Here is a 23461-nt window from a genome sequence, read left to right on the forward strand (position 1 = left end):
TAAGTGACATTTACCCAGGAGAAACACACTGCAGCTGAGGCTTATTAACCTTTTATAGATCTAAGCACTGCCGCCTGTATTAATTGGCAATTGGATTATTAAATTGACCAAATTCAGAGTGATTTGATCCAACAAGGTCTACAATGTGGAGGCTATTTTGAAAGGTCCGTTCTGTGACAATGTGTGCATCCGATCCATGTAAGAGGTTCAATCTTCTAAAGCAAATTATCTGGGAGAATTGTGAGTCAATTATAGGATTGCAACAAGCGTTATTTGAGGTAAGTCATTAGGTTAACTGTGAATTACACTGTCAATAGTAAAGAGCTTGAGTCGGTTCCTAGGAAATATAAGTCAGAGCAAAAATCTATGTCATGATGGAAATTGTGTTGACCACTTACAACTGGATCTGTAGTGCAGTGCAACAACAATTAATTCATCACTCTTGTTTATTGTTCAATCTTTTCCAGATTTAAGAACAATTACAGTGACGTAATCAAATCAGCTTGATAATATAATGGATGAAAATGTTGCTCTAATTACACTGCCTTCTTTCTATCAATAGATTCCAAATTGTTTATACATATTTTGTACCAATTCAACTCATTCAAATATAAATTAAGTGAATTGCAAAAGTGATGTAACCATAACAGTGATGCTCCCACCAGTATACTATGGCTTTTAAACAAACATATTTCGCCCAATTAATATTCTTGCTGCTGAAAGTGTGACAATAAGTGTCACAATTAATGAGTTGTGTTTTTCAAAGTCATTTTCTAATTTGTATTCATGTATTACCAACTTGGTTTTCGGAATAATTCTGAATTCATCTGGAATGGAAACTTCAACTTGACAATAGTACTGATATATTTGTGTGACTGTGGAGCCAATGTTTAATATTGTAGTCTGCTGTATACTGAGGCATCATTAGCTAATTCAGTGACATAATTACATATTGACTGCATTGTCTCTGATCTTATTGAGATTTCCATTAGCTTCTGATGTGACATTATTTTGTGGCTGGATTGTGTCAGATTTTATTTTCATATACAACAGAGTTCTATCAAACCTTCTATCTTATTGTTGAGAACTTAGTTTACCTCTTTTTTTTTTTAAATGGTATTATATTGTATATATTGTACCTATTTTAACAATAGTACGTATTTCATAATAAGGAAGGGATGATCTTTCAGTGGTATTATCTCCTCGTCTTCAAAAAAAGGAAGCCAAAAGGTTTCAGAATTGAAACATGCATGTTTAACACCTTAACAAATGGGCTGTCCAATCAGTAACTAAAGATAAGCTCCACTGATATTTGATAAAGTCTCATATATGTTCTATCATTTGATCGGTATTACATTATATATAAAAAGCATGTTAGAAGTGCATGTGAAGAATGTAATGTCAGAGTAGGCAGTAATGCTATTCTACATTCAGACAGAACAGCTCAGTGTGCAGGTTCTGTTGCAGGCAGAAAACTTCATCCCAGATGCAGATTTGAATCATTCGTTTAACTGTGATTATTATTTGTTGGTACACAGTGTATTTACTTCATGAGTCTAAAATAAAATAAAGAAGATGAAGTGGCTAAGCCAAATATCATCCATACAACAGATTTTCCCAGCAGCTCTAAAACTTGTTTCTGTCCCGTGGTGTTGATGCAGATATTCACTCAGAACAAGACGGCCACTTTTATGGACTTCTTACAGTCAGTTAAGATGACCGACAAGCACTGGGAACATTAGTTCTGTGCCACAAGTCCCATACATCAACTGTCTTGTGGCGAGTAAGGGAAGGGATCAACATATTCTAAATGAGTAGACATAATCCCACTGAATGTGGAGTTAAGCCATTTCATAATTAGCAGATTTTCTAATGTATGCCAGGCTTTAATGACCTTTGCAAATGAGAATGGTTGTTTGAATTTCCATCCTTCACATCGTTTTATCCCTGCCATATCTGCCTGATAGAATGAGTGCACCAGTTGATGATATGCATAAGCTTAATGAACAAGTGCACACACTTCTGAATGGAAACTGATGGGCTCAAGCCAGGGAGATTGGAAATGCATTTCCACACCTTGCATATCATCATCATGCCCATAAGTGGTGTCTCTCTGACCCGTTAACAATGCATTTCAAGCCTTTTCCTTCAATTAGGTACACTTCTCACTCAGATTTCGCTCATCAAAATAGCATTAGCATACTATAGTATAAAGATATACTAGACTCCTACAGCATCACAGCCTTTTAACTATTGTAAATGACAAAATGATCATTTGTTTAACAGTGCAGATGAAAATCAGGAGGAGCAGAGTATTGCCTGCTAGTTAATATAGTGTTCTCAAGAGTTCCTTGGTTCACTCTCACAACTATCAACATTGTTGTTTTCAGGCACAGAAAAAAAGCTCTGATAGGGTAGCATTTAGCAGCTTAAAAGTCAGATATTTCTGATATTTCAGGTGTTGGTGGAGACCCAAAACAGAGCTAAAAAAAGAATATCTATCTCACGAAACACAACTCCTGCTGGATGTGTAAATATGGCGAGCTTGTTAACACTAAAGCCATGCCTTGTTGTCACAAAATCTGTTGTTGCCGGTTTAAGTACACGCTTGGAAATAAATTCACAATGACTCCCTTTTAACTGTGGATGTGAATCTTATATTGAAGCTGTAATCTTTAACTTATTTTACAGCAAAGATGGTGGAGCATCTCATGTAGCATTAAGGTGTTTCTCCTCACTGTTTATCTGCAGGCAACATCTTATGAATTTATCAAGTAGCATAAATGCAAATTGATAATTGTTTATATACCTACTGCAGGGATGACATTCTGCCAGACATGCAAACATACAAATGATCACAATTTCTTAAATAGTGTTTTATTAGAGCATCTCTAAATGAGCATGGTTTGTTGTTGTTTTACCACAATCATTATTATAGGATAGTTTGGTATTTAGAACAAACTCATATCTTTGCTTGCGTCTCGGGAAAGATAAACATTAAATTCTAAAGTTGTGTCCAATTATACCACTGTAAAAGAAACATCCATTCCACATTAGCCCACAGGGGTACAAATTGTTAAAAGACATCCATGTGGTACAAACTATAAAACCATCAGCAATGAATCTGCAATTTGTATTTGCCTATCAATCTCTTCAAATGTAAGTTATGCAAGCAGCATAATGTACCATAAAGTGTGAGCCTATAGTAACAGCAGTTTCCGCTGCATAGACAAATTTTAGGATATCTAACTTGCTGGCTATGTACAAAACAAAGTTTCATCAAGTTCTACCACTGTCTGATGTATTAAGGGTTTCACAGTCGCGCTGCCTAACTCTTCCCTCGTCAGACGCCTGCAAGAAGCCACGTGGTGGGCTCTGCTAAAAGCCACCAACATTCATCATGGCTTTAATGCTATCAAACTCTAATCTGTCTGGGATTTCATGTGTGTTAACACAGCTACAAATGCAGAGATCAAACACTTCAACGGCACTACAAAAATGTCTCAATATATTTACTAGACAATAAACAACCTATTCAATTCCAAGGATTTGCATGAGAAACGTGAGCATTAGTGACACTGAACAGAGACAAGTCTTGCCTCTCTGCTGAGGGAAAGCTTCAAACATGATCCTTTGTCAGACGGGATGGGAGACACAGAAACACAAGCCTCTCGCTTTTTGGCAGATCTGGGCTCACAATGCCATAGATTAGCAACAGCCTGACCACAGAGCTGAAATAAGCTAATTGCTTAATTAGTTGACCCAATTTTTTAAGCTTCTTTTAGCATATTAACAAGAGCTATGTAACAAACAGTTGTGTTTCACAGAGGTGGTGTTTGTTTATGGAATTACAATAATGAGGATCAAATACAAAACATACGGTCAATGGCACTCCTTTTATGGAATCTCTGCTTTAGAAAATCTATTTATTATTTGAGTTCAGCAACACTGAGGCGCTTTCTGTTTATGTAAAACTCAATTCAGCCTTTGTCTGATGCACATGCAGAAGATCCTGCTGCTTATTTGTCATTGACATTAGTTTGCGTCTGCTATCCTTCTATGCTTTTGTTTGTATGTTTTTTGTTGTTGTCTGTTAAACAATTAAGCTGCTTTGGGGGAATAGTTTGACCGCCCTCTCAATATTTCTGGACATTTGAGCAACGAGGGACAAATGAGTGAAGGGAGAAAAAAAATCTTATTAGATTGAATGATGATTGAAATGGATTAATTTACATTTTCAGCATGCATACTTTACATACATGATCTTTGCTCAGCACAGGGAGTTCTGGGCAAAAGAGCACTATTTGTATGAGATGAACTCATCTATATGCTAATTCATTGGCATGTAGACCTGCTTCATTCCTTCCATTCAGGACTGTTTACCTATTAGCTCTTATAGATGCAAAGGGAATTGGCATATTAAAACCAAAAAGCTAAGGAATACAGAGCATTAGCAGTACATCACCTCTTATTATATTTATATTAGGGTGGCATTTCTGCCCTTTGTTTAAGCTGAAACAACAACTTCCAAGACACTTATTACAAATAAAATAAGCCAAGTCTTTCACTTACCTGAGACTTGTTGCCCCTGACAAAGGCACAGTGGGTTTTCAGAAGTCCTTCAAAGGACTAGAGCAGACTACACTATACTGAAAACCATATGAGCTCTCCTGATTCAAATGAGGAATGATCTGACCCTCAGAGAGGGAAAACTACTTAGACCGTTTAGCATTTCACAAGTCGATTTCCAGGTTTCAAGGAGCTACAGTATAATGTTGTGTGCATCAGAATACAATTTATAACATTACATAGCACAATACCTGACTTAAATGTTGCCTAGAAACATTAGCATGGCCCTATAAGGAGACGTTTGACGGATCAAGTTACAAGTGATGCCTAAATGCTAATGTAATTTCATATGAACCAGGCTGAAAGAGATGTAATCAACCCATTCCTGATTCATACCACTGTTGTGTTTAAGAGGATGACAACCCCCTTTCTTATTGTCTATGTAATTCACCAAAATTGCCACTTACAGCCACTAAGAGCAGGATGTTTCATCTCCAAGCTTCCTCTGGTCTTTGCTACTCATCCCATTTCTACTTCCTCCAAAAGTGCCACCACTTCATTAACCTTGCCAGGCATGAGATAAGAGAGGCAGTGCATCAAAGCTGCCTGCCCACAGAGAGAACAGAGCCCTGCATGGCTCCACTACACAGCAGCCATCACACACACTGGCAGATACACAGTCCGCAAACCATCCAACGTGCAGAAAAGACCTTTTGTGTTCCAAACTGTCATTCAGAGCTGGGTTTTTATGTGTGTGCGTGTGCAAGACATCATTATGTTTTAAATTTAATTCTAAGTAGGGTGAAAACATTTGCTTGTTCCAAAGGTTTCAAGGGGATTTGATTGGGAATGGAACGTAAAATAATTGGTCTGGGTCAGACTCTTCATTGCTAGACCCTGCAGACACATATTTATGGTGTCTCATAGCACAGGAGGTCAGGTACACAGCGCTGTCATCATTACTTAAAACCTCGAAAATGAGAAAATTAAACAAGAAAAGCATCAAAGCCAACTTCAGCCCGATGAGTAATAACTCCCAACTTCCTCAAAGCATGAAAGTAGATGGTAGGAAATGTATTAACTGAGTCACAATATTGTTTTACTTGCACCACATACAAATCTCTCTGGTGCATTTAATCCCTCTACCCACAGTTTCTCAGAAAGAAGGATATAAATTATTTTCCTTTGGTGGAAACTCTAAATCCCTGTCTGGATTCTGTTAAAAGGCTTAAAATGTCACTAAATGCCAAGGCTGAGACTCCTGCTAACACGTAGGTCTTTAAGACAAGATGTTAAAGCGTTGAAAGTTACCTGAAATTGATGAGGTTAATATTCTTATCGCAAACCGAGGCTTCCGTGAGAGTGGATATTGAAAATAGCCAGGTAACCCTTCATATTAGAGGCTATCACGAGGATTAGCAGTATAAACACCAATTACACATTTAATTGTTTGTCAGTTGTATTTAGAAAGCCTGCCACAGTGCATAAATTAAAAGGATTGGGATATAGAGCGGGGGGAATTTGCCACAATATGGTATCATCATAAGTATGTATTTCAGTGGAGAAGACAAGGAAATATTCCCCAAATAACAAGTCAAACTGCTGAATGCTAGGCTGTAAATGAGTCATTTACCATGAATATCCTTCTCTATCCCTTTACGGCAAAATAAATTTCCAAACCACGTTATAGGCTACCAGTATGGAAGAGTCTGTCACTGAAATTTGAAATAGAGGACAAAGGGCCACCGAGCAAATAGGTTTTTTTGCGACACCATCCTCCGAGTTCTCTGCCAATGTGAATCAGAGGTAAAATACAGTGCATTAAGTCGACCTCTGAGGCAGCACAGAGGAGGGTAGAGTGAGACATTCTGCTATCTATTAAGACTTGCGTTATGTATATATTGTGTTTTGAAGGAATTTTACTGATCCACAAAACCAGCAGGAAAGGATAAGAGTGAGTCCCTAAGACCATGTGGTAAGCAACTGCAGTGCAGAATCTCAAGCAAGTTGAAAGTTGCTGTGCCGTTAAGGAGAAAGTCTGGCAGAATCCTGCATGCCCGCTGATAACATGGTTGGATTAAGGATGTTTAAGGGAAGTGAAAATTATTCATTTGAGATGGATGAAAGCTGCACTTGTCAAGTCTACCAGTCATGCACTTTATACATTTCATTTCCACTAGCCAGCATGCATAATTTCCCCTCAATGCAAATTTCTACACACTGAAAATTGTGAGCATATTTACCCCGCTGCCTTAACACATTCTCTGACACAGAAAATGGATCATCTCTATTGAACAGGGACCAAAACAATGCAATTTTGTTTGCAGAGGTGTGAGGATCTAATTTTGTGCAGGAAGATAAAGTCACAAGACTCTGTAGAATACAAACAATGGTTTTCATTTGAAATCATGCCGGAATCAAAAAGAGACAATGTTTGGTTGCCCTGCTCATCAGAATGACATACATGGAAATAATTTTGGCAGTTATCTAAAAAGACTTCACGTTTTGAGTGTAATTACTGGTTTTAAGTCTTAAAAGTCTCGGCCTCAGTGTTGGTCCTTGCCACTGAGTATATATATATATATATACATATACATACACTGTATATCTGTCTCTCTATACAAATATTATGATATCTCTGATGAGAATTAAGTCTGCAGCCTGGATGGCCAATAAATTAGAGGCACGCTTCTCGTTTACTCATCAGAGCTAATGAGCCTGATAAAATTACCTCGAGGATCATAATTACAGGCTAGTGGCAGAGACTCTGGCAGGGACTGGAATAAGACGACAGACACACACACACACACACACACACACACACACACGCAGAATTTAGATTGTGTTGGAAGTGGCAGCGTACAACAGCTAACCTAAAGCATCACAAAGCACTCACGTCTTATTAATAGAACAACAGACTAATATCAATGTGCACAAGCAAAGATTATACATTGTACATTTTCATTCAGGGAGCCTAAACAATTTAGCTAATGAGACCTATAGAAACCAGTGTTGTTTGACATCACCACATTTATATTTTAAATGTTCTGGATTAACATAATGTAAGGTGCTGAACAATATTACAATATCCACCTTTATGTCAGTTCAAACTGATTTTACCACCGTTTCATAAAGACTAAGCACTTCATGGGTAATGGCATATTTTAATGAACGATGGCAGCCTGGACACAAGAGCTCACCTCAGAGGATTCCATTTCATCACACATCCACAGGATGAATTGTTTTACTTATGAATATTAATGTCCCTCTAATTTGAGGCTGTTGTTAATGCTTGTCGCTAGGAGCTTGGCAAATCAGGTCCCATTCCTGTTAAAACCATGTATTAGACACCCCCCTGACACTAAGCCCTCGCCTTTGATTCTTAATTGCAGTAGTGCAAGCATTTGCAGTAGATGGGGCGCAAAGCTTTAATTAACTCTAATATCACACATTCAGTCTCGACTGTCACCCACATCATGCATGGCATTTTGTACCAATATCATCCCCAACTCTGCTCAGCTAGAAAGATTGTGAAGTTCATGATCACAATTTCATGCATCTCAAAATGAAGGATATGTAGTTTATAAGTAGCTGTAATATATTGACGCCAGTAAATTATCTTGATGTCGTTCTAAAAAATAAAATTATTAAAAGCATGCATTGATGCAGCTCTGTGATTACCGCACAGCATTAATGCAAAGGAGTCGCAGCATTGTTGGTTTCTTACTGAAAGCAACGTGTGATCTTGGCAGTCGCTGAATCATTGGTGAAGCTTGAAATATGGGAAGTGGTGTGATAAAAAGTTCAAGGATGTGTTTAAATAGAAAGATGTGTGCCAAAGGAAGCCGTTAAGTAAATAAATCAACCTCTCATACATAGTAATCTTCAAAGGATTTATTGGACTACAGATTTCAAGTTTAAAAATATTATAAATAGAGTAAAAGTATATTCAGAAACACTTAAAATGCAACATTACAGTACATTCCTCACAAACACTGCGAATGCCATTTTCACACATGAATGACTCCAACCAACCTTTGAACATTTTAATAGCTCAGGTACGGAGCATTTCTGATGCAGATATTAGTAAAGAGTAATGTTTAATTAAACCCGGTTTGAAGATAAAGAGCTCAATACAACATATAGTTTATAAGCCTTCCCCGGCCATAAGCTACTGCTCTACCTAATCCTCTTTCACATAACATTATTGCATCAGCACAGCTGAACATTTTTGCAGCATTTATAAAATTAGCAAAGAAATTAACTGTCCGTACTGTGGCAAATTGGATTTCCAAGTTCTTGCCTTGTGATACAGCATACCCAGGCTGCCACCTACAGTACAGCGGGAGAGAGGAACTACAGTCTGCAACAAGGCAGTTCAACATGTGTGGCTCTCCATTTTACACTCCACAGCCATTCCAACTAAATTGTCAAGGCGTTTTCCTCCTGCTAATATCCTTACAGGAAATTTGTTAAAATCCATTATTAAATAAATACTGAAATAATTTCATTTTGGATCAAGACTGTTGAAGGATTACACATTTATTCTAACTCATATTTGCATGTGGAACCGCCAGTGTTCCCTCTGTAATTTGAAAACCCTGATAGCTTATGTTTTTAACTCCCGACATCCAATTAGTTTGACCCAGTGCAAGTTGATTTACTAAAAATGAACAATCCAATCATTCAATAAATATACAGAATCTTTACATAACAAATATATCCGTGACTAAAGAATTTTTTGTGACAGTCCTCTACTGAAGTCAAATTAATATAAAAAGGTAAATGCACACATCTGCATTTCACGTAAATAAACTGAAAAACTATTCTGAAAAAACGTGACACCCATTGTGAAAGCAAAGCTTGAATCATTTAGGAATTCTAAATTCACTTGTGAATAACAGCAAAGAACAGAAGGTGAATGTTGAACATAAATACAATTTAAACAACTTTTAGCGTGAAATATTCTGAAACAACTAGAAACACGTTTCTTTGACATCTCTTCATTTGCCTTCTCATTAGCACACTATGCACTGCAGTACTTGAATGTAAAAACCTTGAAACATTTTAAAAGGGGGGATAATGATGTTCATTTAGTAAAATAAAATGCCTTCATTCCACTCGTCTTTTACTTCTTCGCCTGAACAGTTTTGAGATGGAGGATTTCCTCTTATTTTTGGCTTTCTTTACTCCTATTTATCAAAAAGATAGTGCATATTAGAATGATGCATTCAAATTGGAATATCATGTCTAAAAGAAAAAGCCTTTCATGCAATACTTACCAAGGTTCAGCATCATTTCATTCAACTGCTGATCCTCCTCCACTTCCCTGAATTTGATTAAAAATTTTTTTTTTTTTAAATAACTAGTTTAGCATTTAGTCTTATTTGCATATCAATGTGTAATATTGCGAGTATCGCTCTGCATTACTGATCACTCATGTAATGTACAAATGTGTTTTAAGGTGGATCGCGTTACCTCAGCCTGTCTTCATCCAGACCCTCCACTATTGCATTTCTGCCGTCCACTATCTCCACCAGTCTCTGCATCAACTTCTTCTCCCGCTGTTGCTCCTCTCTAGACTTTAAATGATCTGTAACATCACGTTTACACTTTTTAGAGCTGGAAAAATAAATCTAACAGAGGGGATGTTCAGAAGAGAGTCTGATCTCTACCTGGCTTCTCCAGCAGCCTGCGAAGTTCCCCCTCCACACCTGGCTGCTGCTGCTCCAGCTCCTGAGTCCTGGCTCTGAGATGTGCATCGAGTTATCACATATGAAAAAAGTAAACCTCGTTAATTATGAGCAACACATGCAGCTGAAATATTTTGAAAAATAAATTTGGTTCGACAGTTAATAAATTGGAATTATTTCTAGCGTTATAGAAAAAGAGCATAGGAACAATAAATACCATTGGAGAATATTTCAGGGCAATAAGTTAAACAGGCTGCAGTTAAAAGCTCCCCAATAGAATCAATTAAACCAATACTATGAGATGATTAACGCTGTAGAACAACTCACATGTATACAAGCTCCGACTCGTTCCGAATGTACATCTGCTTCTTTCGAATCAAGTTGAACCAGTCGACCATCAGTGGGTCCATTAATATATCTCCCTCCCCCTCTGGAACACAATGCAACATTTATTAATGTTGGTAAGATACAATTCGTGACCCGTGACAATCTTTTATGAAGTTCTATTATCTAGGCACTAATGTGTGTGTACATATATACATACATACAAATAAAAAATGATAACACCTTTCGACCTTGCAGACATTTCTGGAAAATGTGCATTTACTTTCCAGTTTAACGGAGTTCAACTAAATGTTTCTTACTTGTGAGCGAAGGAAATTCTGCAGGGACAAATGAAGCTCAGAGATTTCAGTGTTCAGATGGCAATATTTATCATTTTGGCTCAGTGCGCTCCTGATATCATATAATACAGTGACTGAGGTTATAGAGCAAGCTGAAGAATAATTGTTTTCATTCCCATTTAATATTTTGGTCATTTAAAAAAAAAAAAGTTATCATTTTATTCAATATAACAATCAAGAAGCCTCCCCTCATCCAGAATCATAACACATTTTATTTTGACTAGATCAACTCCTAGTTTTCATATGACTGTACTAGACACACAATAATACGATTGAGTGCAAGAATAAATGAGGTTTTGGGTTTATCTGGCTGCAGGATTGTTGAGATGGAGGGCGACTCCCCTCCCATTTCACTTCACTTACAGGACTGTAGCAGTCGATAATACACAGCCCTGCACCTTAGGTGTAGGTAACCCTAAATCGGATACTTTTATCTTAATGTAAACATTACCGCCATGTGCTGTAGAAGATATGTACAACGGTTAAGAATTAAATTAATATACTGTGTAGTTAACATTATCAGTCATCCCCACTTTTGGTGACTAGACTTTAGCATAGAACATAACTTTCCTTTTTCTCACTAAAAGCTTGGGCAATTATTTTATTTGACCCCGGGTTCAATTTATTTTCTAAAACACCAAAATGATAAGTCAATAAGACAACTAACTATTTCAATAACTGATTCATCGCTTACATAAACACCAAACATTCTCTGGTTGCAGTTTCTCAAATGTGAGAATTTGTTGCTTTTCTTTGTCAAATATGAAGATAAAGATAAATATCTCTGGGTTTAGACTGCTGGTCACACAAAACAAGCATTTTAGATGTCACCTTAGGAAATTACCATGAACATTTCTCAATTTTCTGACATTTTATGTAAAAAAACATGAATTGATTAATCCTAAATAAAATAATTAGTTGCAGCCCTACAGTAAATACACAGGCCCCTGCATTCCCATCTATAGTATAATTCCTCACCCAAACATGATCTAAATATGCAATTTAACATGCAGGGGATGTAGAGCAACACAGAGGGAATACATGATGAAGCACAGATTTGTCTTCATCACTTATTTAATAATGATTTAGCAGAAATCCAGTAGGGATTAGCTTTAATTTATTTAAATTCAAAAGGTGAATCTAAAACGTTATAGGCCGTTTAAATATTTTCCTAAAGCAGTATTCATGGTTTAGGCCTTCCTTCAGTCCACCACTTTATTATGATATGCACTGCAACACAGCTTGCATTTTCTGGAATACTTGAGTAGGTGGATCAATAGACTTTTAGAGTGAATATTAGCCAAACCCAATTAGTGACTAATCCATTAAAACACACACCAAAGTCACATTTACAATAAGGACAGATCAGGACTGGGACCGATGACAAAACAGTCTACATTCTGCCATCACCAGAACAAACGTGATTTTATTCTGAATTAAACTTGAGTGCCAGGGTTGAGTTTTTACGACGATAAGTTGAGCGGTAGACGATCTCCTAGGTAGTGTGCAATTGATGTCAAATCCTGGCCAAGCGATTGCATGCTCAGGCTTCCTGGTTGGCGAATAGGAGAAGAAGAAGAAAAAAAAAAAAAAAACTACGCAATCGACCAGAATATATATTACTATACCCAAGTCATGTTGACCTTGAGCAAAGCAATCAGGCCCCCTGCTCCCACTACCTCAAAAGAGAAGCAACATCCCTGTGGGCTGTCTGTTCCTCTCACCTCATTTGGCTGCAGAAACAGTAATAGAAATGGCAGATAAATCCACACACACACACACACACACACACACACACACACACACACACACACACACACACACACACACACACACACACACACACACACACACACACACACACACACACACACACACACACACACACACACACACACACACACACACACACACACACACACACACACACACACACACACACACACACACACACACACACACACACACACACACACACACACACACACACACACACACACACACACACACACACACACACACACACCTCCAGCTGATGGCAAGTTAATGTGTGTGTGTCCTGTGTGAGGCAACCAGGACACACTCTGCACCAGAGACGCTCTCACTGAAGCAGCAGTGGGATTCAGCAGTTTGCACAAATACAATAAATATCGAAGTTTGTGTCAAGTTTATCCACTGCAAGAGAGCAAAATTGACCATTGAATCTACAACTTCTGCCTCAGAATAAGTGAGATTGAGGGAGTGTGTATTCTCAAAAATTACACAGCTTGTTTCCGACATGTCAATATTCAATTTTGTGGGCATGTCTAAACAAGGAAAAGGAAGCGAATGGAAACTAGAATTACCGCCTTGTGGTTGTATGCCTCACCCAGTGTATGCAGTTTACATCCATGTCTGTCAGAAACGTCATCGCTACATATAATTGTATCTTTTAAGACATTTGTGTGAAATTGTCACAATTAGCATATGAATTCTTGAGTTATGGACAAAAATGTGTCTTGGGAGGTCAAAATGACCTTAAATCACCAAATTCTAATCAGTTCATCTTTAAATCCAGGTGGACGTTTTTTGCCAAATTTGAAAAACATTCACTCGAAGCATTCCTGAGATATTGTGTTCATGAGATTGAACCGGACGTACGTACTGACAGACGACCCGAAAACACAATGCCTCTAGCCACGTCAGTTGCGGCGCGGAGGCAAACAAAATTGTTGCAGAGCAAGAGTGACCGGAATAAAGTACCTTCCTCGCAGCTGCGGAGTTTCTTTTCCAGCTCCACACCCTCCTGCTCCAAATGAGCCAAGTTTGTCTCAATATCATTCAGGTCCCTCTCAATCTGCTCCGCTGGAATGTGATAAGACTTCACCTGATACAAAACAAAAGAACTTAAGAGTCAAAGTATAAGTATAGATAACTTTAATTTGAAAATTCCGACTTTGGACACTTAAACGTAAAGAAGGTCGTCCATTTTTTACTGGGAATATAATGAAAGCATATTTGTAGAGCTGTTAATTAATCTCTTAAGAGACTTAATGGAGGGAACTTACAGAGGGTGACCTCATTTCAGTCCTGGAGGCGTTGGTGGGTGACAAATACTTTCCCTTTTTAGCACCTAAGAGGTAGATAAAATAGGATTAGATAGTCCTTTCATGGCAGCTTTTCAGAAAAGCATTGTCACATACAACTTCACCTGATTTATTTTCAGTAAAAAAATGACTGCTTATATGAAATCAACAAGATGGCTTCGGCCATGTATGTGTGGTTTTGATTACGACATTTAAAAAAAGCTGAGAACCAACCTGACGGATTTCTGTGATTGGCTGAAGCAGTCGATGAGCTAATAGATTCCACAGCTGGCCGTCTGTTTGGGGATTTCACAGGCGAGTAACTCTCATGTTTGAAACCTAAAATAAGGACAAGAAGGTTTACATGCTGTAGATCTGCAGAGAGCTCAATCTGCTCATGTTTGTTCTAGCCATGCTAGAGGAGTGTGGGGATCGCAAAGTTGGGCTGTCAATCAGTCATATTTGGGAATTGTGTAGTAACACCAGAATCTATAGTACACACACACTCACAGAGCACACAATTATTTTACAGTTGCTTGATATAGCATTTATAAATAATATTTTTTTTCACAAAGCATTATGGTCTTTAAAAATAAATAAATGCCACACTAACTCTTTTAACACTGAACAGGTAATGGTATCCCAAGCATCTCTTTTTTGGTGCCGTTTTATATCCACTACCGACGCTTAATATGACAGTTTGCCGTTCACTTCCTGCAAGTAACTCCACTTCAGAACTATTGAAGTTATTTTAACGTGTGGAGTCCAGCGCTCCACTTTCTTTAGACTTTTATTCGGACATTCTCAACTTTTCTTTTCAATTTCCAACACAACCCTGCAGTATCATGCCCTTCTGTGTGGATGGCAGCCTGTTAACCTATGCTAATTAGGATCAACTGTCAATTGGAGTCATCATTACAAGAAAACAGGTACGAACATTTCTGTGGTTTAAGAGCACGTCATGAATCTGACAGACTTTTCTTAAGAACAACTTGATGAACAAAGATATTGGTGAATGAGGCCCAATGTTTAGCTGTTCGGACAAAACTTTGCTGTTTTGGTTCACCATCACCGCTCTCATGATGCTAGCAACAGCAGGCAGCTGTTTTTAGCAAAAAAGCTGACACAGTTAGCGACTAGCTGGTGAACATAGTGGAGAATTATTATGACATAAGTAGCCAAATATTTCCCTCAGGGAAAAGCTTGCTAAAAGACAGTGGATATTGGACATTTGCAAATAGTATATTTAACACATACTACATAACATATATAGATTGTAACATTAGTCTGCCTATACAAGTTTAAAAAAATAGTTACGTGTACTATATTCTATGCCACAATGCAACTTATTGAAAAACAACACTGACGACAATGAGTGTAAATTCTAGTAGAAAATGATTATAGTACAAAAAAGGTACTCACCAAGGTTTCCAGAACCAAGCTCAGGTTTCTGTGGAGAGATTTCCCTTAAGTGTTCAGGATCGAACAGAGCAAAACTAACTGGAGGTACTGCAGGTGTTGGCGCTGAGGGAGGCCTCGTTGTTCTATTGGGGACATAAGAGGACGTTGTGGACTTGAATCCAGATTTATGTTGCTCAGTAAAGGCTTCAGCATCTCTGTGAGAAAGACACAATGAAATGACCCTTTAAGTGTGTTACCATTTTAAAACAATGTAAAAGTAGCATTTATCGGACACATTTAATACACCTACTGTGTAGGCTGAGCTGAAAGAATGAAAAAATAAGAACAGGCCTCACCTTTTACTTTGTAATGATAAAGGGTAGGGATTGGAGGAATCATCAGCAGGGATTAGAAATGAGAGAATCTAGTGTTAGAGTGGGAAAGGTTCAGGCCCGGCACTCCCTTGGGCTTGTTAGGATGGGGGACAGAGCTAGCTGCTGCACTCTCAGCCAGTCAACATTAACAGAGACGGAAGAAGCTCGGCGATTCTGCATTCTGGAGAGTGAATAAGCTGAATGGTCAGCGTTTTTTGAAGACAAATCTTGTCCACCTGTGTGACATTCCCACGTCCACCTAGTGAGTTATGAGGCAATAGTGAAAATTAAGAAGATTGAGGATACTTACTTTAAACCTAGCTCAAGTTTCACAGGTTTGAGCTTCAATTGCCCCCAGACTGGATCTGCAGACAAATGATTTAGACAGAAGAAGTTGAGGGAATGACTTAAAAGCAAAGCTTATCTCTACTTCATCAGTCACTTGAATTTGAGATCATTCCAAATTTCAAAACCAGTGGGACATTGTCACATTGACATCTGCTTTAGCACTCAAAATAGTTCAACTTCTTGAACACAGTAAACAAAAGACTCCCTATAATCGTCTCCTTGTCACACTTCCATGAACAGCTCATAATAAGTGCAGCTACTGGTTTCATTATCTAGTCTCTCACAATAATGCCCTAAGGTAACTGATTCTCACCTGCATATCTGTATTAAAGACCCAAATTAGGCTCTAATCTGTGCATGACACAAGCAGATAAATTCCAAAACTGTTACATTTGAGGTGATCTCTATTTCCAAACAAGTTGGAGTAACGGTCAGTATGCGATCCATATTAACAGGCAACATAATTACTTTACATGATAGGAAAACTTCTGTAAAAAAAAAATTTTGTGACCATTTCTATTAAAAACCAACAGTAATTGTGTTTCCGTCTGAACAGTACCCGACTGTCAGGACGCTGCACCCATGCGTACACCTCTATCCGAGGAGTGACAGTTCAACTGTGACAGTTCAACTATGAAAGTTCATTAAAAGTGTGGGACAGAAATTAAAATGTCAGTATCCACCATTCTGGCCACATCGTGGCTGCATAAATAGGGCAAAGATGACAAAAGGGCTTTGTTTTCAATGAATGCGTTGTGAGACAGACAGGAAGAATGAGGGTGGGGGTGGATGTTGGCTGGATGTCAAATAATGGATCAAGAACAACTGAAATGAATTTAGTAGCGCTTGCCTTTGGCAGTTGTGTGTACAGTTGTTGGCTTTGTGTTGTCTTTGTTGATGGCCTTCAGACATGGCGGTTCCTTATTGTTTGTCTGGCTGGTGGAGAGCTGTCCTGCCCAGTTTCCTGCTGGGACTTGGCTGCATTTATCTTTTCTCAAACCAGGGCTGTCAGCTGAACTTGGCTCATCTCCAAACCTGCAGAGAGGGGAAACCCTCACCATCAGCCTTTATAACAGAAGTCATTACAGAACTATACAGACAGTGGGACAGACTAGAAATATCCAAATATTGCAAAGGAGAATCCATTCATGGCCACAGAAAGTATACAGTACAATACTCACCGTCTCTCTGCTGATCGGATGGTGAACGGGCGTTTGTTGTTATTGTTGCAGTTTTCCTCTGCCAATTTCTTTCCAATGGTTGTCCTGGCTCTGCTCTTCTCATCATCAGGATCCAGTGGGACCTTTGACCTTCCTAAAACACTTAAGGGCTCTGTCGGCTTCTTGTTACTTATCGAGGACTCTATGACTGGCGCTGCAGCCTGAAAAAACCTCTGCCGGGCCGTCTGCGTCTTATGGGCTGAGGTCGTCCAGGACTGGGAAGGTGGAGTAGGACTGACTGGCTTCAGGACAATATTCAGAGGGGCTGACAGCACAGAAGATGGGCGTGGTACAGGCTGAGTCCGGCTGGGACTATTTAGTCGCCCAGCTGAACTGGCGGGTCGCCCAGCTGAACTGTTCTGGTGGGCGTTACAGATAAAAGTATCTGGATTCTTCCCAGGTTTGTAGCCTCCTGCATGAAGGACGCTGGAGCATTCACTGCATCTGGTGGAAGTTTATTAGCATGAAATAAACAGTACACAACAGGAAAGTATCAATGAATATTGATTCCATTCTTACTTGAAACACCTTCTGTGATAGAGCTTGCCTTCCACAAAGTGCCTCTGAACCAGATGAACATGGCTCTTGCATGAAACACATTTGCTATTGAGAGTCCCATTGTTGTTGGTGTTTTCTGCACGAACTGCTTTCTGTGAAAGAAAACTAAAACTGAGCTAATGCTCCATCTAAAAAAGGTATTTCATTTAACTTAACATTAACTAACCCACTGAAAATAAACAAAATCCTCCTTGTTCTGAGATAGATAGATAGATAGATAGATAGATAGATAGAGATATATAATTGAAAACAGTAATAGTGTAAGACAAAGATGTACTGTAAACACAACCACAATTTAAAATGTTTGAGGATGCGTTCTGACATGAGCACTGACCTGAACAGCAGCTTTGGCCAGCTTGGGTGAGGTCTGTGCAGTGAGAGTGGAAGGTAAACGGTTCTCAATGGCGTTTTTAGACACAAAGCTTTTGGCCACCACTGGGAGATTTTTCTTCTCCGACGGCTCCTCATTGGAGCCCTCTGCTGGCCTTTTTACACCTCCCACTGAGGAAAAGTAAAACACTATCAGTGTCAATCATCACACTATAGCACAAGAGAGAACTGGCAACTCAAACATATCTACACAGTTGCTAAGGATATTTGAACCAGCCATACTCTCACTGGGAGGCCGTCCTTTGAAGTAGTTGTGGTACTGGGAGACGTAGGTAAGAATGCTCAGCCTGTCTGGGATCCTTAAAGCCACCATATCTTCTGCATCTAGCAAAGCTGGAATCCCCAACTTCTCCTCTGCGACCTGAAAAGCCTTAAGAACAAAATTAAACAGTGTAATAAACAGCCCTTGGCTCATTTACTGTTAGTGTATGATGCCGTATAAAAAACATGTTTTTTACTGGGCTCTGTAATGTCAGCTCCTACAATTACAGCATGTGTAAAAATGTCAGACAATACAATCTACTTTAATTAGACTAGAAGTATTCTGTGGCTCGGCCCAGAGAGGTCTGTAAAGGGCTGTATAATGAATGGCACACTTCCTGTGAGCTCGTAGGGATAAGAAAGGGAATGGAGGGAGCAGGATATCGGGGCATTGTTTAGGATCAGCCTGGACATGCTCATTAAATTTAAAGCAAAGCCCTACTGAATACCAAGTCTGTCTATATAAAAAGAAGAGCACAAAAGATAAAGAATGTGAGGATCTGTTTTGCTGGTTTTCCCACAAACACACGCAGACAATCTCTTATTTAACAACTTGTAAAATAACCACCTGTAAGAAACATGACACTTTTCATGAAATATAGAAGGGTGTGAATTACTGTAACATTCACATTCTCATGTTTCGGTACAGGGAGCATAGTCAACAGTTGATCAAAACTAAAACCTGATAAAACATTATTCTGTGGCCACAAATCTTGTTTAAAGTTCCTCTTTGCAACATTCAAGAATTAAACAACAGTGGCTTCGAGTGACCTGTCATCGTCAGGATCAATTGCCAGAGGATAGCAAGCCTCATTCAAAATGAATAGCCTGGAGAGCCTCTCCCCTGAGCTCAGGTTTGTTGCTGACACTGCCAGGATCATCCAAGACAACAAGGACGTCGTGCAGAGTGCAGGGCCTGTAACCCTCCGCAGGAAGCTGGTAAAATGGAAGAAGACTAAATAATGGAGAGGTCCCAGTTGTGCTGCTCAGGAGGTCAAGTTGGGGTTAACAAAATAAATGAGGTCAAGTGGACAGAAGCAGAGTAAAGATTCAGAAACATTAAGTTTGAGAGGAGTCTTAAAGTACTAGAGAAATGTACTTTCTACCAAGCAGCTTCTGCTGAAATTGCTCTGCTGGTAAAATATTGAAACAGCTAAATATAACAATATGCTGCAAACAGTAAATGCCAAGTGGAGAACAAACACATTGTGTATCTCTGGGTGTGCCGTCATGTGTAAGGGGTTAATGAAGTGGATGTTTTATGTTACTTCAGATTTTGAAGCTCCACTATGATCTCTGTTCTACACAATGCGGCAAAATGTTCAACAGCTTGACATCTTACCAGTCTGTTGTTCTCAAACACATCCTCCTCTTTGAGTGAGTCATAGTCTCTGGGAAAACAGAAATACAATGAACGGAGAGAGAGAGAGAAGTTAGTCATAGTGGTGAGAACATCATCTGAAGAAGACTTTGAGGATTTTAAAATAAATATTAAAGATATATTAAAAACTAATATAAAGAAGGTTACAGTATCAAATCTTACACATTATAGGTTTCCTTATAAATGATATGCATAACAGCAAAACAAACAGCCCTAACTAAATAGGTCTCAAGATTACAAAATAGGGGGGGTGTCAATACTGTGTACCAAAGACATGTATACTCCCTTGTAAAATAATTTATTGCAGTTTATAGTTTGCCCCACGACTCAACAACGACAGGCAACCAAACTCCGGCAGAATATCAGCTCCTAAATCACATTTCCAAAGGTTAAAACTTACATCAGGTCCGGTCTGTACTTGTGTATAAGCGCACAGAAAGCCAATCCGTTCTTGAATGAGGTCGTCATGTTGGTGATGGCCACATCTCGGTAGCCATCACACTGCATTTTACACCACTGCTCCAAAGCCTTGATGGCAGCCATGCTCCCAGCGCGACAGACAGAGACACTGTTCCCTCGGTACAGACGAAGTGCGCAACAGGCGGAGGTTTCAGCGTGGAGGAGTCGGAGGAAAGAGAGGTCAAAACAAAGTGCGTCTGTTCAGGGTTTGGTCGTGAACTGCGGCGCTGCAGCTGTGTCCTGTTTCCTTCTTTTACCTGAATGCCAGCCGGACTGCGGGACGAGCTGGTGGTGTGCGTGTCTCCGCTCATTACACTAATTGACACCGACTGCTGAATTAACAGCAGTTGAATACAACGCGACTGAAACGCAAATAGTTTATCTGGTGTACATAATTCATGCTCTTTTTTTTTTTTTTGCAAACTTGCAAACTGAATAAATGCTGATATATTCATAAAGACAATTTGGTATAGTACAATTACCTTTTTTTAGGACTTTTTTTGACGTACTATACTATGACTTTTGTCTGGCTTTCTTTAACATACTTTCGACAGACAATAAAATTACTTTTTTCACGTTTTTCCATGTGCTATACTATGACTTTTTTATGACTTATTTTGACATACACTACTATGACTTTTTTAGACATACTATTCCGTGTCTTTTTTTGACATGCTATACTATGACTTTTTCATGATTTCTTTTTTTAGACAGAATATAAAATAAAAACAATTGTGACATATTTTGTCATACCATACTATGACTTTGTTCGACATACTATACTATGACTTTTTGTGACTTATTTCGACTTAATTGTGACGTATTTATGATATTTTTGTATGGCATATTATACTATGCCTCTCTTAATTACATACTAAATTGTGCCATATTTATTGCACTATATAATGTGACATTTTTAGTGCATTTTCTATGAAATACTATACTATGGCATTTTAAGGAATATACTATGACACTGTTTTTGACATACTATATGCCATCTTTATTGCACACTATACTGTGACATTTTTAGGGCACTTTTTTTTGGACTCTCAGCTTAGTATAAATATTCATTTTTAATTGAAAGCTTCCTAAAATTCCTCTTTTTGGGGTCCCAGTAAAGGAGGACGATGCTGTAGGATTTCTGAAGTGATTAAACTGCAGGCTTGCTATCTCAGCCAGCATATCATGGTGAGTGTGCAGTATGAGAACAACAACGGAACTATGACATACATTTTTTTCCCCAGTCATCTTTGTGTGGAGTCCAATTGGGGCCTAATTGAGGCCAACTATTGTCATGCAAGGTTGTGCCCCAATTAGCCCATATTACCATGTCCCACAAAATTTTAGGGAAAACTTGTAACTTGATTTTTCTGTAACTTTATAAGACTTTAACTCTTAAAGTTTGTTAGAAAAAGGAGGGTTTAAAGAGTAATTCTGCTTGAACAGTGCTCAATGTGCTTCTCTGACCCATATTGAAAAGTAGTTTAAAATTTGACCCAAATACCTTTAACTTGAGTCTTTGAAATGTGGGCGACCAACACTAGACACTGCAAGACATAAATTGTTTATTTGTCACAAGAGGATCTTCAAAGAATTGAGCAGAGTAATCCACCATTTAAAGTTTCACTATGGTCCACACAACAAATAGGAGATTTGAGACCACAGCAAAAATAAATGTATGCATTAGCTGGATTTTAAAAGCACTTACTGTCTGAACTATCAATCACATCTATCCTGTCTAAGGACATCATCATACCCAGAAGGGGGCAGCGTTACACTGCACTGTTAGAGGACTGTCTCACTACTCTAATCCCATGGTCTAATAGACAATGCATGCAGCACGGAGAGTGCTTGCATTGTTTTCATGTAGCAAACTTTATGTTGAACTTCAACTCGATTTATGCCAGCACACAAATCATGCTGTATTTAGTTTTGACTCAGTGAAGTATGATGTAAAATATTGTGTGAAGTAGATGAAGACCTAACTCATGGGATTATGAAATGCTTCCAAACTCACTGCTGTCTTTGTTTAAAAAGTTTAACATGGGACAATCACCAATAATTATCACATAAAAATGAAGTCTGCAGTTTTAGAATTTGGATTCAATTTGAATTTAGCAAAACAACATTGTTTTATGGGCCAAAACCAGATCAAGGTTAATGTCACATTTTTTTTCTTCATCATTTATTTACCACAGCTGCAATGAATATTTTTATCATTCTGATATTTTAATTTTGCACATTGATTGTTTATCTCAGCCCTTAAAACAAGCCCTAACATCTTTTTAGATGTACATCTCTTCATGGAATCTGTCACTACCAATAAAAACCTAAAAAATGAGTGTACTATGTTTTTGATGCAAATGTCATATATACCCACTCACTCTTCATGATTTCCTTTTTCAGCTATTCGTATTCTTTCCTGTGAGGACGTGTGGCTGCATGCCGACATCCTGTATGTCTGTGAAGGTAACCCGAGAGGTCAGGAAAGAGCCTGCCATTAGTAATGATGCTATTGGGGCAAAGCTGAAATCGGATGCAGTGAAATCATTTCACTGCATCCGATTTCAGCTTTGCCCCAAAAGCATAATTTGTCATTTGCCACTGCTATCTGTTCAAGACTGTCCTTCGTACAGTGTGTGCCATTCATTCAGAGTTGACCACCTCAGTCACATTCAGTTGAAAACTCCGTTGAAAATATAGAGACATAAACAGCAAATGCCTGTGAGATGATCAATCACTTCTTAAAGGAATGAAAAATATATATGGAAGTATATACAGTTTTACATTTGTATCCAAAAGATCAAACATTGATGTATTTACCACCCTAACTTAAAAAGTTCTAATTAAAGTTGGAATGTACCATGAAAATGAAATTGAAAATAGTGCGGCAAGATAAATACTTGTTTATAATTTTATAGGAAATCATGTATCGTTTTATACTAAGCTAAATAATGAAGCTCCTCCTCCCAAATTGGTTTAAAAAGTATGTTACTGCATATTAATAGTGTCTACGCTGTCTCTATTATTGTCTGTACAAACAGGAGGAGGGAAAACAA

The 23461-nt window shown here is 38.4% G+C and overlaps 1 protein-coding gene across 1 annotated transcript; it reads right to left on the bottom strand.

The window, feature by feature from the left end:
- Window positions 1-9681: 9681 nt before the first annotated feature.
- On the bottom strand, window positions 9682-20507 carry micall2a (mical-like 2a). Its single transcript, XM_076081430.1, has 17 exons — window positions 20344-20507; window positions 19905-19953; window positions 18530-18671; window positions 18246-18412; window positions 17873-18003; window positions 17315-17797; window positions 16984-17168; window positions 16096-16150; window positions 15433-15626; window positions 14245-14349; window positions 13993-14057; window positions 13688-13811; window positions 10590-10692; window positions 10245-10318; window positions 10048-10162; window positions 9852-9898; window positions 9682-9761 (listed from the first exon to the last, which is right to left on the bottom strand). Exons 1-17 carry the CDS (start codon window positions 20484-20486, stop codon window positions 9682-9684), a joined length of 2262 nt encoding a protein of 753 aa, XP_075937545.1. The 5' UTR covers window positions 20487-20507.
- Window positions 20508-23461: the final 2954 nt, after the last annotated feature.

The sequence above is a fragment of the Anarhichas minor genome, unplaced genomic scaffold (assembly GCF_050575085.1).
Source record: "Anarhichas minor isolate MPS153535 unplaced genomic scaffold, ASM5057508v1 ptg000007l, whole genome shotgun sequence".
NCBI lineage: Eukaryota > Metazoa > Chordata > Actinopteri > Perciformes > Anarhichadidae > Anarhichas > Anarhichas minor.

Excerpts from the sequence above, each read along its gene's own strand:
- micall2a (XM_076081430.1), bottom strand. The coding sequence starts at position 20,486 with ATGGCTGCCATCAAGGCTTTGGAGCAGTGGTGTAAAATGCAGTGTGAT. Across the intron at positions 17,798-17,872 it reads TATCACAGAAGGTGTTTCAA|ATGCAGTGAATGCTCCAGCG; the intron begins GTAAGAATGGAA and ends AACTTCCACCAG. Across the intron at positions 16,151-16,983 it reads TGTACACACAACTGCCAAAG|ATCCAGTCTGGGGGCAATTG; the intron begins GCAAGCGCTACT and ends ATTTGTCTGCAG.